Source organism: Ranitomeya variabilis, chromosome 3 (genome assembly GCF_051348905.1).
Source record: "Ranitomeya variabilis isolate aRanVar5 chromosome 3, aRanVar5.hap1, whole genome shotgun sequence".
Taxonomy (NCBI): Eukaryota; Metazoa; Chordata; class Amphibia; order Anura; family Dendrobatidae; genus Ranitomeya; species Ranitomeya variabilis.
In genome coordinates, this window is record NC_135234.1 from 71,456,373 (window position 1) to 71,470,694 (window position 14,322).

Genomic DNA, 14,322 nt, shown 5'->3' on the forward strand with positions numbered 1-14,322 from the left:
AAATGGTGTAGTAAAAATGAGAAATTGCTGGTCAACTTTTAACCCTTATAACTCCCTAACAAAAAAAAAATGTGAGTTCTAAAATTGTGCTGATGTAAAGTAGACATGTGGGAAATGTTACTTATTAATTAGTTTGTGTGACGTATCTCTGTGATTTTAAGGACATAAAAAGTCAAAGTTGGAAAATTGCGAAATTTTTCAAAATTTTCGTCAAATTTCCATTTTTTCACTAATAAACACAGGTAATATCAAAGAAATGTTACCACTATCATGAAGCCAAATATGTCACGAGAAAGCAGTGTCAGAATCACCGGGATCCGTTGAAGCGTTCCAGAGTTATAACCTCATAAAGGGACAGTGGTCAGAATTGAAAAAATTGGCCTGGTCATTAATGTGCAAACCACCCTCGGGGCTTAAGGGGTTAATTAAGATATAATGCTGTGTCTCCACACTGAGACACATGGATATTTATAGCTTATTCTTTCCTGCATTTTTTCCAAAGGATCCAATCAGAAGCCTGGAAAAAAAACGCCAAAACAAACTGGTTGTAACCACTTTGAACCTGCTTGTTCATCTGCAGCTTACTAATATCACCTTTTGACCTGTTAATGAACTTGACAGGATAAAAGTGAACCATGAAAAAAACACAAACTACATTAAATTAAAATTAAGTATGTGATACCATGAGCCCCCATTGGTATTTGGATTATGGGGGGGGGGGGGGGGGGGCTTTCATTTTATACTTTCTTCAGTAAAAAATTGTTAATTGCACTGCCTGCCTCTGGTCATTGTCGCCATCCACCTGCATCACAACGTAATGGCAAATGGAGTTGCTGTGCGCTGCCTCACAACCTGATGTGCATTGTATATTTCAGGGACTGTGAAATGCTATGATTGATTAATTGATTTATTTTGCTTACAATGGTCTAAAATAAGAAGAAAAAAAAAAAGTAGAAATGAGCAAATTGATTCACAGGACCCCAGTCCGGCAGCCACAGGAGAATTGACTCCTACCTGCAGAAACGGAGAAATGGCCACACAAAAAAGTTTCAAACTTCAAAATTTTAATAAAAAGTACAATGGTGTAAAGCATGCATAGGAGTAATATTGATCTTACCAATCCTCTGCCACTCCCTCAAGTCGGCCAGTGCGACGCAATGTAGGCGGCAAACCACAACGATGACATGGACCTATGCTGGCTAATCAAAAGAACAGTTGGGGATGCCGGCAGGTAAGATGCGGTTCGCAGGACTTTCGTCTGACAGTCGTTGCAGGACTAGGGTCCCATAAATGTAACTTTCTAATGTCTAAAAAGGAGTAATAATCGCCTCACTGATGCCCAACATGTGGACACAAACACGCCATCATTGGAACATGATGTGGGACCAGGTTTCATCCTTTTTATAGATTAGCAATTGAATTCCCAGCCATGACCTAGGTCCAGTGGCCATATTAGTAGTCCTTGGCCATCAGACGGGAGTCTTTCACGCAACCTCCTACTTAAGACCACCAGTTACTCCCTTGATTAACCAGCCTAGGGCATCGTTATCGTTGTGGTGTTGCCTCAAGCTGGCCCAATTAGGGGGCGGAAGATGATTGGTAAAATCAGTAGAGCTCCTTTTGGTACTTTACACCATTGTGCTTTATTATTTTTTTTCATGTACCAGTATTTAAATCCTGGCGTTTGACAGCCCTTTTCAGATATTCCTGTGCATTTTTTGCGTAGAGCTCATGGTCGATATCCTGAAGTGTTTATTTTGCTTGAGTCCTTTGCTTTTTTTTCAGGAAGTCCTGGCTGTTGCATGGATTTAGAGCTTCCACTTTCACACTTTATGTAGCGGGGATAGTAGATGTGTTGGAGGTGTGATTGGATGTTGGCGTCATTTCGTTTTATTAGGAAGCCGACTGAAACAACAAACTTTGTGTAGAATTAGTAATCCTGGCTGCTGAAAAGTGATAAACACACAGGTCCTTAAATGGCAAGGAACTCGGCAGCGATCTGCGTCTTCATCACAGCGTGTGATGTTCTCCAGGTCTGACTTTCCTCTTCTTCGGTCGTTACTTGGAACAATTTATAGAACACTGTAAATGACTATGAGCTGTGTATAAGTGGTAGCAGAAAAACAACTGCTGTTTATCATCCTGTATGCTGGTCTTTTACCCACAACATCATGGACGCCATTGAATTATGCAAGTCGTCAACCAGGGATGCTAGCATGCTACAGGCACTTGGCGAAGGGATCAAAGGAAACTGATTTTAGAGAAAGCATGTAGCCTTTCTACAAGCTGCTATTTAGTGTCACAGCATTCCCTGATGTTTTCCTATGAAGTAATGTATTCATTCACACAAAACCTCAATGTTTTTTCGAATCCGTTCATTGTCATGACACTACCCGACCTTTCATTATGATATTCTTTTTATGACTAGGGATGAGTGGACCCGTGGATGTCTGGCCGAACTTTATAAAGAAAAAAAAAAAGTTTTGTTTGGCTACCAAACCGGTACCCAAGCTTGAACCATTCACTTGATTGGGAGTCCAGAGTGTCGGGCAGTTTCCACACTGTCCTCTGTGTGACAGCTTTGGAAACACCGGCTCTGACCAGCAGTAACCTTACTGAAGTCACAGCCGCTAGGTATCGCTGACCACTGTGGGTTCCCACGCTGTCACATAGAGGACAGCGTGTGAGCCAGGGGTTGTGACCGGCTGTGAAAGTTACCGCCTGTCAGGCATCGGCTGATACTACTACTCTAGTCAGCCTCGTCTGCTTTCTCTCTTATAGTAATGTCCGCGGACATCAAGCCTAGGGATTAGTAATGGAGAGGCGATTATAAGGCATCCCTATTACTAACCCCGTCAAAAGTAATGCACGCACACACACACACTCTTCTTTTACCCAGTTACTACCTTTTAAAAAATTAAAATTAGGGGTCCGCCGTAAATCCATCCCACGTCGATCCCCGACTGCAACATCCAGATGCACTGCTGAGCGGTGACATTAGTAATGTGACCGCTCAGCATGGCAGACAGAAGACAATGACAAATTGATGTGGGTCTGACACCGTGCACCCTCGGGCTCTACCGATCAGCTGTTACAAGCTCTGGTAGCGGCCAGATGTGAACACATTGAGCAGAGGTGCATTGCATCAGCTCCATTCAATGTGTAGTTGCTGCTGCCAAGTACTGCTGTACATCTATAGCTGTTCTGCAGTAATCGGCAGCGGCCATTACCCATTGCACAATGCCACTCCGATTATGTTTACATTGGGTGTGCCAGGTGTTGGACCCTCATTAATATGCCTCTTGCATAGTCTGTTTTTAAGTTTCAGGAATGTGCAATGCAAAAGCGATCAAGCGATCTCCGAGACCAGTGTAGTGGAGACGTGACTTTTATCAATGTGTCAACAGGCTCTGTTAAATTTCACGCAACTCTCTGAGAAATCATGTTTTAAAGGAGCACTGTGATCCCGAAAGTTAGTTCATTGCGATCATCTACTGTGCACTGAGTCGTTACCGAACCTTAATCTATTCCTCGTCTCCATTTACTCAATATTGAATGTGACATTTTCGCTTCTTATCACTGACACTTTTCAGTCTAATTTGCATGATTTTTATTTGACCTTTTATTGTTCATTGAAAAGTTGTTGTTTTTTTTTTTTTTTTATCAAATTAATTGTGTTAATCTAATTAACTGTATGTGTTGGTATGATAAGAGCATATGATTTCTGTGCTGAAAAAAATAGATGCTCATTTAAAGAGAAAATAGCCATAAATCCAAGGATTTCTGCTGCGAATTTGCAGATCCATATACTGAATACATGCAGTGGGGCTAATCTACAGGTATATGTGCACACGGTGTGTGTTTTGCAGCGGATTTTTCAAAATCACCAGGGTCATTTGGATGTTTTGGGTTGTCATTATGATTAAAATAGAGAAAACACAGTAGTCTGACAATAAATGGCTTCACCCAACCACTAACCATGAGTGGAGAAAAAGTTTTGGTGTTATCATTCATATTCTCTGAAAAAAGGCCAAGAAATCAAAAATTCTGCCGGGGTATGTTAACTTTTCAGCACAACTGTATTTTACAAATGGATTTTCTATAACCATTCATATCTCTTAATTGAGCACCTATCAAGTTCTAATAATGGCAAATTTATAGGAATAGCTCTGTGCAATCCATGTAGATATATGGAGAGTTAATAGATATTCAACATATTTCAGTACTTTGCTCAGTGGATGTAAACAATACATGTATTTCATTGCTTTGAATTTTCAGGTTGTGTCCAGTACACAATAGATTTTTCTGCAGCAGTTTCCTCTGCATATAATGAACATTACCTGGGGAAATCGCTCCCTGAAAAGGGTGAAATCTGCTGTCAAAATTCTCATTTTAAAATCTGCAGCATGTCAATTTTTATTAAGTCCAGAAAAATTCTAAATGTGGATATTTGTTGCTGGCACTATAACTTGCAGCATTTCCGTCTTATGTTGACGTCAGGGCTGTGGAGTTTGGAGTAAGTGTCCATTTTGTTGGTGTCGGTATAAAATGGAGCGACTCCTAAATATATAGAATACATTGGGTACAGTAGTACAAAGCAGGATGTGCTGTAAATGTTTTCATAAGTATTCGGGAAAGTTCTGAAATGTCCTATAAATGTTTGTTCTGTTCCTGATCTGGGCTTTTAGATGAGATGAATCTGTGCTGCACTTTATGCACATGCTCAGTAGTGACCAGTGCTGTGGAGTCATAGATGAGATGAATCTGTGCTTTACTTTATGCACATGCTCAGTAGTGACCATTGCTGAGGAGTCTGCGAGATTGACTTCCTGCCTCCACAGCCCTGGATAAGGTGCTGATCTCATCCCTGTGCTGTGGCGTTGTTTCTCAAAGAAATTGACCCATGGATTGGATTTTAAAAGATGCAACATGTCCATTTTAGTCGTGAATTTGCAACTAAAATCCACATCAAATCTGCATGATTTTGTGAATTTTTGCTAGATTTTGCAGCCACATAAGGAGCCAGCCTAAGGCCTCATTCAGACCTCTATTGTCCATGTACAAGAAAAACAGACTTTTTTCGTGTGTGATATATATATATATATATATATATATATATATATATATATATATATATATATATATATATATATATATATATATATATATATATATATATATATATATATATATATATATTATTTTTTTTTTTTTATTTTTTTTTTTTGTGGACCCATAGATTTGCCTTGCCAATTTCAATCCAGTACTTGGATCAAGGTTGATCATGTCTCCTTGATTTTGCACAGATCGCTCGGACATGTAAATGGCCCCATAGATTATAACTGGTACTAGTGGCACTCGTAAGACAAAAACGGCCGTCTGAATGAGGACTTAGGGTCTTACTGCTGCAGGGATACTCTACCAATTCCTGGAAACCGGGCAGTTTGAAGCAATTTATGACACAGCTGGCAGAAGGCTTTGTAAGCGGTTAGTCAGCTTTGACATTTACATGGACTGAATATCAGTAAAAAATAAACCGCAGTTCACATTTGGCATCATTGAAGTGCACAGTATTGAAATGTGCTGAAGAAATCACTATAAACCTTGCTGTACATCATAGAAAGTAATGGAGCCATGCTGGAAGTTGTTCGTTTCTCTCTATTAAAGATTTCCTGTCTTTCCCTCTCTGGCCAGGGGCTAAGTATTGCGGCTTGGCATTAAAACCAGAAGATGTGGTGGAGTCCAAGAGCCATGAGGTCACCGTGCTGTTCATGAGTGGGATCCACATCTCCGGGCGAGGCTTTCTGGCTTCCTATTCCACCACAAATAAAACAGGTATTGGTTACTTTACATTAGAGGAAAGAGTTTTATTTTGTTGTGGGGTTTTGTATGTGTGTATGTGTGTGTATATATATATATATATATATATATATTTTTATTTTTTTTTTTTTTATTTTTTATTTTTTTTTTGCTGTTCTTAATTACCAAGTGACTGGTGTACTGCCTGCCGGATCGCCTACATGTGTATCAGGACACAAACCATCTTGTGTCCTACATCAATGCTTGGCTTTCTGCACGTCTTTATGCAGACACAGTTAATTTTCCTAACTCAAATCCCATATGAGGACCCTTTTTTTTTTTTTTTTTTTTTGGTAAAAGTTGTAATTGTGAATGAAAGAATTTACTTTAACGCCTAACGTACTGAAAAACATGGAAAATTCTTCATTCAGATGTCTACAAATCACATACATGTTATTTCCATGGATAGAGCATGCACCCATTGAAGTCTTTGGTACTGTTCACAAGTACGTGCAATTTTTCTTTTTAAGTATTATAATAAAAGAAGGGTTCGTTAGGGGGTAAGGGTGTTTAGTAAAAGGAAAATGTATCAGGTCATGTATCCAATGTACTTGTCTGAAAATTGTATCAGACTGTGTTAATGGTGTATCATATGCTTTAATAAAAAATAATTGAGTTAAAAAAAAAAAGTATTGTAATTAAAAAAAAAACAAAACTGGGACCCATTATTATCAGTATGCATTTTTGCTTTTTTTGTTATGGTAAGCTGTAGGTTTTTATGGTACCATTTTTGGTACATATGATTTTTATAGCCTTTTTTTATTGCATTTTTCTAGAGGTGCAGTAGGCAGAACACTTTTTTGTGTTTTTTTTTTTTTATTTTTTTTTTATTTACTGTATGGATTAAATTATCTCTTCATAGACAAGATTGATTTGTTTCTATTTTTAAGTCCCCACGTGGGACTTGATCCTGCAATCATCTGTATCGTATTATATACCACTAATGAGTCTTCCATTTAGTCCAGAAAAAATTACCGTAGGTTAAGACATGGTAGATTTCCAGGGTAGATTCAACATTAAGGCCCCATACACACGTTCAGGAATTGATGCAGAAAATTCCTGGGAAAATCCTGACATTTCTGCCGGTTTTCTGCATGAAAACCGCATGCGTTTTTTAATGCGTTTTTTGCGCGGTTTTGACGCGTTTTTGTCGCGGTTTTTCCCAAACATTTCCCAATGCATTAGACAGTGGAAAAACCGCGAAAAAAACGCAAAATTAATGAGCATGTCCGGATTTTTACCGCAATGCGTTTTTCATGCGGAAAAACGCACATCATGTGCACAGAAATTGCGGATTTCATTAAAAATGATAGGATGCTTAATGTATGCAGATTATTTGCGGTTTTATAGCGTTTTTATAGCGCAAAAACGCTAAAAAACCGCAAATAATCTGCACTGTGTGAACATAGCCTAAAAAAAATCATTCTAATAAATGGGATTTATATAAAAAAAATATATTTCAGATTCACTTCAAAGGAAACTCAGATTTTTCCACATTGGGCTGCGTTTTTGCAGACTGATCAAAAAGATCCAGGATTTTCTAATCTTCCCCTAAATGAGCGTCTATATCGGCTGCTGCACTATGTCTTGATGCAGAGATGTCGTGAAGCAGAATAAAGCAAAGTGCCAAGAAGCAGTATATTGTTTGGATTGTTTACTGATGCGAACGTCCCTCTAAACTGCCGTCCACCATTATTTTCTGTTCCTTTTTATTTCCTCCCTTTCTCCCAGAGAACTATGAAAATTTCTTCTGCTTTTATTTCTTTGCCAAGAAGTCCAAGGCTGTTTATTTCCTCCGGTTAGATGAGTTTGCACAATGCCCTTGAGATCACATCAATTCCCTTTCATTTCTTCTGATTGCTTTAAATAAAATTGTAAACACGACCCGTCCTCCGAGGCTCCGGCACAAGACTATTGCCACATGGAGAGTGGACGCTTTAAAGTACACGCGATGCCGCTTACATTTTATTTTCTACTTTCCCTAAATTTTGTACCAAGGTTTTTAAAATCTGGAAAAGATAAAGGACTTGCATGGAATTCAATAGGACAGAGATGGGTTAAGGACTAGTCACAATTGCCGCGATTCATCATTGCCTTTGCACCTAGTTTTATTTAGTTTTGTGCCCAATTCTTTATTCTTTTTGCACTTTTTAAGTTTGGTTCACATGGGCTAGCCTGTTTCTTGGAGGTTGAAAAGCAGACTTTGTTAAAGTTGTGGATATACAGCAGTCCTCTAAGATTATTAGACTCTCTTCTCTTAGCTGCAAGAGAAGGGCGGGACATGGCACAGGCAAAGGACAATATTGCGGTTTTACAGCAGTTTGTACTCTGCAAAAGGGCAGGCAGAAAAATGACAGGAAATGGCAGAACAAGCGCCGTACAGCGGACTCCAGTGTATGGCCACCATTTATGAACCGTTCCTTTATCCAGTTGTCTTATTGCCCTATTAACTTGAGATGTATAGCAATCTGGGCCTAAAAAAAAAAAAATGAAGGTACACTGTGTTTTATATCTGCGATCTGTGGACCCCCAACCCCAAGTCTGATATCAGCAGATCAGTGGTATCCCAGAGATCCTCCATAGCACCAAGATATTTTCACTCTGTTCTTCGGACGTGCTCCTAATATGTACGGTTTTCTTCACTTCCTAGATCTTATAACCTGTTTGGAGAAGGCGAGCCGGTTTTCTGATCCTGAATACAGGTAGTGTGTTAAATATCTAGTAACTCATTGGGCTTATTGTAAGGTGTGGAGAAGCGGGGTCAGTGGGTGCTCTCATCCGCTGTCTTTAGCAAGACTGTATGGACCACGGCTCATACCACTGAACGCCCGCTCTATCTCCCAGTGGGCAATACACTACACAGACAACACAGGGTTAAGGTAAAACAGTGTGGCAACACTTTATTGAACCACAATAGCAAACAGAACAATCCCACCATGACTGGAATTGTTTGGTTACATGGGCGCATATAAAAGATCACTGCGTCTCCACGTATTTCCAGTATGACATGCTGTCAGAGCTCCCAGGGAAACATGGGCGCATATAAAAGATCACTGCGTCTCCACGTATTTCCAGTATGACATGATGTCAGAGCTCCCAGGGTCGCTACTCCATCTCTGGATGAACGCACAGAGATGAGGTAACGACAAGCATAGGGTGATGACCAAGAACTGTCGATAGAGTCCATACAAGGTCCAAAGCCAGTTGACACGAGAGCCACCACCTTGCTTATCTGACCATCTTCATGGAACCAGGCGACCAGCGGGTCCCAACCCTGGCTTTCTCCAAACAGATCCATGGTTCAGAGATGGTCACTGGATCAGATCTGTCCTTCCAACCGGAGCCGAAAACCCCTGGGTTGTTTCCTATAGAATCATAGATCAGTGTCCCTCGTGATGGTGCCATGATGAATTAGCTGCAGTCCTTTCTCTTGTCTGTTGGGTGGTTTGCAGAATGTCTGGCTGGTAGCTCCGTGTTACTTCAGTCTCCCAGGATGTGATCTGAGTCTCTTTATACCCAAGTCATGTAAGCTATTTTTAGAATTACCCAGGGTCTTTCAGTCCAACATCAAGATAAGGTAAACAATGGTAATGGGATTAAGTAGCACTATTAGCATACATCAATAAACAAAGCTTAACACACTCAATGTACAGTCACTATTAAAGACTTAAGGTACCTTCACACGAAGCGACGCTGCAGCGATAGCGACAACGATGCCGATCGCTGCAGCGTCGCTGTTTGATCGCTGGGGAGCTGTCACACAGACCGCTCTCCAGCGACCAACGATGCCGAGGTCCCCGGGTAACCAGGGTAAACATCGGGTTACTAAGCGCAGGGCCGCGCTTAGTAACCCGATGTTTACCCTGGGTTACCAGCGTAAAAGTAAAAAAAACAAACAGTACATGCTCACCTGCGCGTCCCCCAGCGTCTGCTTCCTGAAACTGACTGAGCTCCGGCCCTAACAGCACAGCGGTGACGTCACTGCTGTGCTTTCACTTTCACTTTAGGGCCGGCGCTCAGTCAGTGTCAGGAAGCAGACGCTGGGGGACGCGCAGGTGAGTATGTACTGTTTGTTTTTTTTACTTTTACGCTGGAAACCAGGGTAAACATCGGGTTACTAAGCGCGGCCCTGCGCTTGGTAACCCGATGTTTACCCTGGTTACCAGTGTAAAATATCGCTGGTATCGTTGCTTTTGCTTTCAAACACAACGATACACGGCGATCGGACGACCAAATAAAGTTCTGAACTTTATTCAGCGACCAGCGACATCACAGCAGGATCCTGATCGCTGCTGCGTGTCAAACTAAACGATATCACTAGCCAGGACGCTGCAACGTCACGGATCGCTAGCGATATCGTTACAAAGTCGTTTCGTGTGAAGGTACCTTTAGGCCATGTGCACACGTTCAGTATTTTTCGCGTTTTTTTCGCTATAAAAACGTGATAAAAACGCTTACATATGCCTCCCATTATTTTCAGTGTATTCTGCATTTTTTGTGTAAATGTAGCCTTTTTTTCCGCGAAAAAATCGCATCGCGGAAAAAAAAGCAACATGTTCATTAAAATGCGGAATTGCAGGGGATTCCGCACACATAGGAGTCCATTGATCTGCTTACTTCCCGCACGGGGCTGTGCACACCATGCGGGAAGTAAGCAGATTGTGTGCGGTTGGTACCCAGGGTGGAGGAGAGGAGACTCTCCTCCACGCACTGGGCACCATATAATTGGTCAAAAAATAAGAATTAAAATAAAAAATAGTCCTATACTCACCCTCGATGTCTTCCCGCCTCTCCGCTACATGCTGCCGCTTCGGTTTCTGTAGCTGGTGTGCGGTGAAGGACCTGTGATGACGTCACTGTCTTGTGATTGGTCGTGAGCGGTCATGTGACCGCTCACGTGACCGCGACATCATGGAAGGTCCTGCGCGCACACACCAGCTATAGGAAGAGGAACGGACGTCGCTGAGGAGATCGTCTGGGTGAGTATAAGCATTTTTTTATTTTTTTTATTTTTAAACATTCTATCTTTTACTATAGATGCTGCATAGGCAGCATCTATAGTAAAAAGATGGTCACACTTGTCAAACGCTATGTTTGACAAGTGTGACCAACCTGTCAGTCAGTTTTCCAAGCGATGCTACAGATCGCTTGGAAAACTTAAGCATTCTGCAAGCTAATTACGCTTGCAGAATGCTAAAAAAACCGCAAAAAAAAAATAAAATGCGGATTTCTTGCAGAAAATTTCCGGTTTTCTTCAGGAAATTTCTGCAAGAAATCCGGACGTGTGCACATACCCTTACACAGTATGTTAGATAGTATATCAGTGGGCAAGTCTGTCTTCTTGACCCACCAGACATAAACACTTAAATTCACAAGCCAATATACAGATAAAAAGCCAGTTCTTTTGATTTGCAAAAAACATGGTTGTCTGGAAAATTAAGATACAATCTGGTTTCTTCACATAAGGACTTGATAATTTAACAACCATCCAAACAATAGCCAGCACTGACATCTTCTTAAAAGAATTGCTTTATTGATCCAGTAGTATAAAATGCACAAAAAATGGTTGAACACAACAGCACAAAAATGTAAAAAGGCAGAAAGGAAAAGTCCGCTTCCCTCCCAGGCAACAGTTCAGACCTGCATGGTCCTTTGTCAAGCCAAATAGACACATACTTAACAAAGGACCATGTAGGTCTGAAACCTGTTTCCTGGGAGGGCAGCGAACATTTCCTTTCTGCCTTTTACATTTTTGTGCGGTTTTGAGGGCGGTGGAGTTGGTATAATATGGAGAGACTCCTAAAATATATAGAATATATTGGGTCCAGTAGTTCAATGCAGGATGTGCTGTAAATGTTTTCTTAAGAATTTGGGAAAGTTCTGAAATGTCCTATAAATGTCTGTTCTGTTCCTGATCTGAGCTTTTAGTGAAGATTAGTCATGAGCGAGTATACTCGTTGCTCAGGTTTTCATGAGCACGCTCGGGTGGTCTCCGAGTATTTGTTAGTGCTGAATTGTTTTTGTCGACACAGCTGCATGATTTACGGCTGCTAGCCAGCCTGAGTACATGTGGTGGTTGTCTTGTTGCTAGGGAATCCCCACATGTAATCAAGCTGTCTAGCAGCCATAAATCATGCAGCTGCGCTGACAAAAACTACATCTCCGAGCACTAACAAATATTCGGAGAACACCCGAGCGTGCTCGGGAAAACCATGTAAAGAGTACACTCGCTCATCACTAGTGAAGATGAATCTGTGCTGCACTTTATGCACGTGCTCAGTAGTGACCAGTGCTGTGGGGTCGTAGTTGAGTTGAATCTTTTTCTGAGCCATCTGCTGATTTCTGCTCACAGACCACACAAAAGTTGAATGTGTGGGAAAACTGAGAGCCTGTAAAAGCAAAACTGTAGAACCACAAATACATGCTTTTAAATAAAATTTAAAAAAAAAAGTCCCGAAAGGTGGACAGACCCCACTCACTACGTGACAACTGGATCAATTACCTGTTGTAAAGATTAGAAATCCTTTGCAGTTCGGAGCGACCACGTTGCTGATATGAACGGCTTATCTTCAGCACTGCAGCGCTTGTGGAAAAGCAGGAAGCCAGGAGCTGGGCAGCGATGCACTTCTAAAATACATCTTAAGAACATCCCTTTAACTTCGTGGATGACTGACAGTCATTTTAATTTACTTGCATCAAAATTGCTCACATGATTTTTATTCTCTTTTTACCTGCAGAAAATACTGTCCAGCCGGTTGTCTGACACCTTTTGGAGAAATCTCAGGAACTATCCCCATCGGCTACCGAGATGTATGTATTTTATTGTTTTACATTTTTTCCTTTTTTTTTTTTTGCTCTGAATTGAATGAGAGCTGAGCTGTTGTACCCAAGAATGGCCACTGCATGGTGTGGGGCGCTGTGATGTTGTGGCGTTGTACTCTTAGTACTTCCTTCCTGTGTGGGACCTTGTAACACTGGCTGAAAGGTGGGAGTTTCGGGCGTTTGATTCATACTGATCTGATCCTACAGATAGATTTGATATCATAGGTCGGGACAACCTTTTCAGTACTTACAGTTGTGGCCAAAAGTATTGACACCCCTGCAATTCTGTCAGATAATACTCAGTTTCTTCCTGAAAATGATTGCAAACACAAATTCTTTGTTATTATCTTCATTTAATTTGTCTTAAATGAAAAAACACAAAGAATTGTCCTAAAGCCAAATTGGATATAATTCCACACCAAACATAAAAAAGGGGTGGACAAAAGTATTAGCACTGTTCGAAAAAGCATGTGATGCTTCTCTAATTTGTGTAATTAACAGCACCTGTAACTTACCTGTGGCACCTAACAGGTGTTGGCAATAACTAAATCACACTTGCAGCCAGTTGACATGGATTAAAGTTGACTCAACCTCTGTCCTGTGTCCTTGTGTGTACCACATTGAGCATGGAGAAAAGAAAGAAGACCAAAGAACTGTCTGAGGACTTGAGAAACCAAATTGTGAGGAAGCATAAGCAATCTCAAGGCTACAAGTCCACCTCCAAAGACCTGAATGTTCCTGTGTCTACCGCGCACAGTGTCATCAAGAAGTTTAAAGCCCATGGCACTGTGGCTAACCTCCCTAGATGTGGACAGAAAAGAAAAATTGACAAGAGATTTCAACGCAAGATTGTGCGGATGTTGGCTAAAGAACCTCGACTAACATCCAAACAAGTTCAAGCTGCCCTGCAGTCCGAGGGTACAACAGTGTCAACCCGTACTATCCGTCGGCGTCTGAATGAAAAGGGACTGTATGGTAGGAGACCCAGGAAGACCCCACTTCTTACCCCGAGACATAAAAAAGCCAGGCTGGAGTTTGCCAAAACTTACCTGAAAAAGCCTAAAACGTTTTGGAAGAATGTTCTCTGGTCAGATGAGACAAAAGTAGAGCTTTTTGGGTAAAGGCATCAACATAGTTTACAGGAGAAAAAAAGAGGCATTCAAAGAAAAGAACACTGTCCCTACAGTCAAACATGGCGGAGGTTCCTTGATGTTTTGGGGCTGCTTTGCTGCCTCTGGCACTGGACTGCTTGACCATGTGCATGGCATTATGAAGCCTGAAGACTACCAACAAATTTTGCAGCATAATGTAGTTCCCAGTGTGAGAAAGCTGGGTCTCCCTCAGAGGTCATGGGTCTTCCAGCAGGACAATGATCCAAAACACACTTCAAAAAAGCAAAATGGTTTGAGAGAAACCACTGGAGACTTCTAAGGTGGCCAGCAATGAGTCCAGACCTGAATCCCATAGAACACCTGTGGAGAGATCTAAAAATGGCAGTTTGGAGAAGGCACCCTTCAAATATCAGGGACCTGGAGCAGTTTGCCAAAGAAGAATGGTCTAAAATTTTCCGGCTTGGTGCATTCAGACCAGTCTGGCTTTATGCCCAATAGGTCCACTGCGATTAATCTACGAAGGCTATTT

At 41.2% G+C, this 14,322-nt stretch overlaps 1 protein-coding gene across 1 annotated transcript in view; it reads left to right on the forward strand.

The window, feature by feature from the left end:
- Nucleotides 1-14,322, forward strand: part of DCBLD2 (discoidin, CUB and LCCL domain containing 2) — an 89,718-nt gene that overhangs the window by 38,301 nt on the left and 37,095 nt on the right. The window contains exons 3-5 of the mRNA XM_077294129.1: nt 5,695-5,835; nt 8,510-8,561; nt 12,597-12,669. Coding sequence (XP_077150244.1) covers nt 5,695-5,835; nt 8,510-8,561; nt 12,597-12,669 — 266 coding nt within the window. The remainder of the gene's footprint in view (nt 1-5,694; nt 5,836-8,509; nt 8,562-12,596; nt 12,670-14,322) is intronic.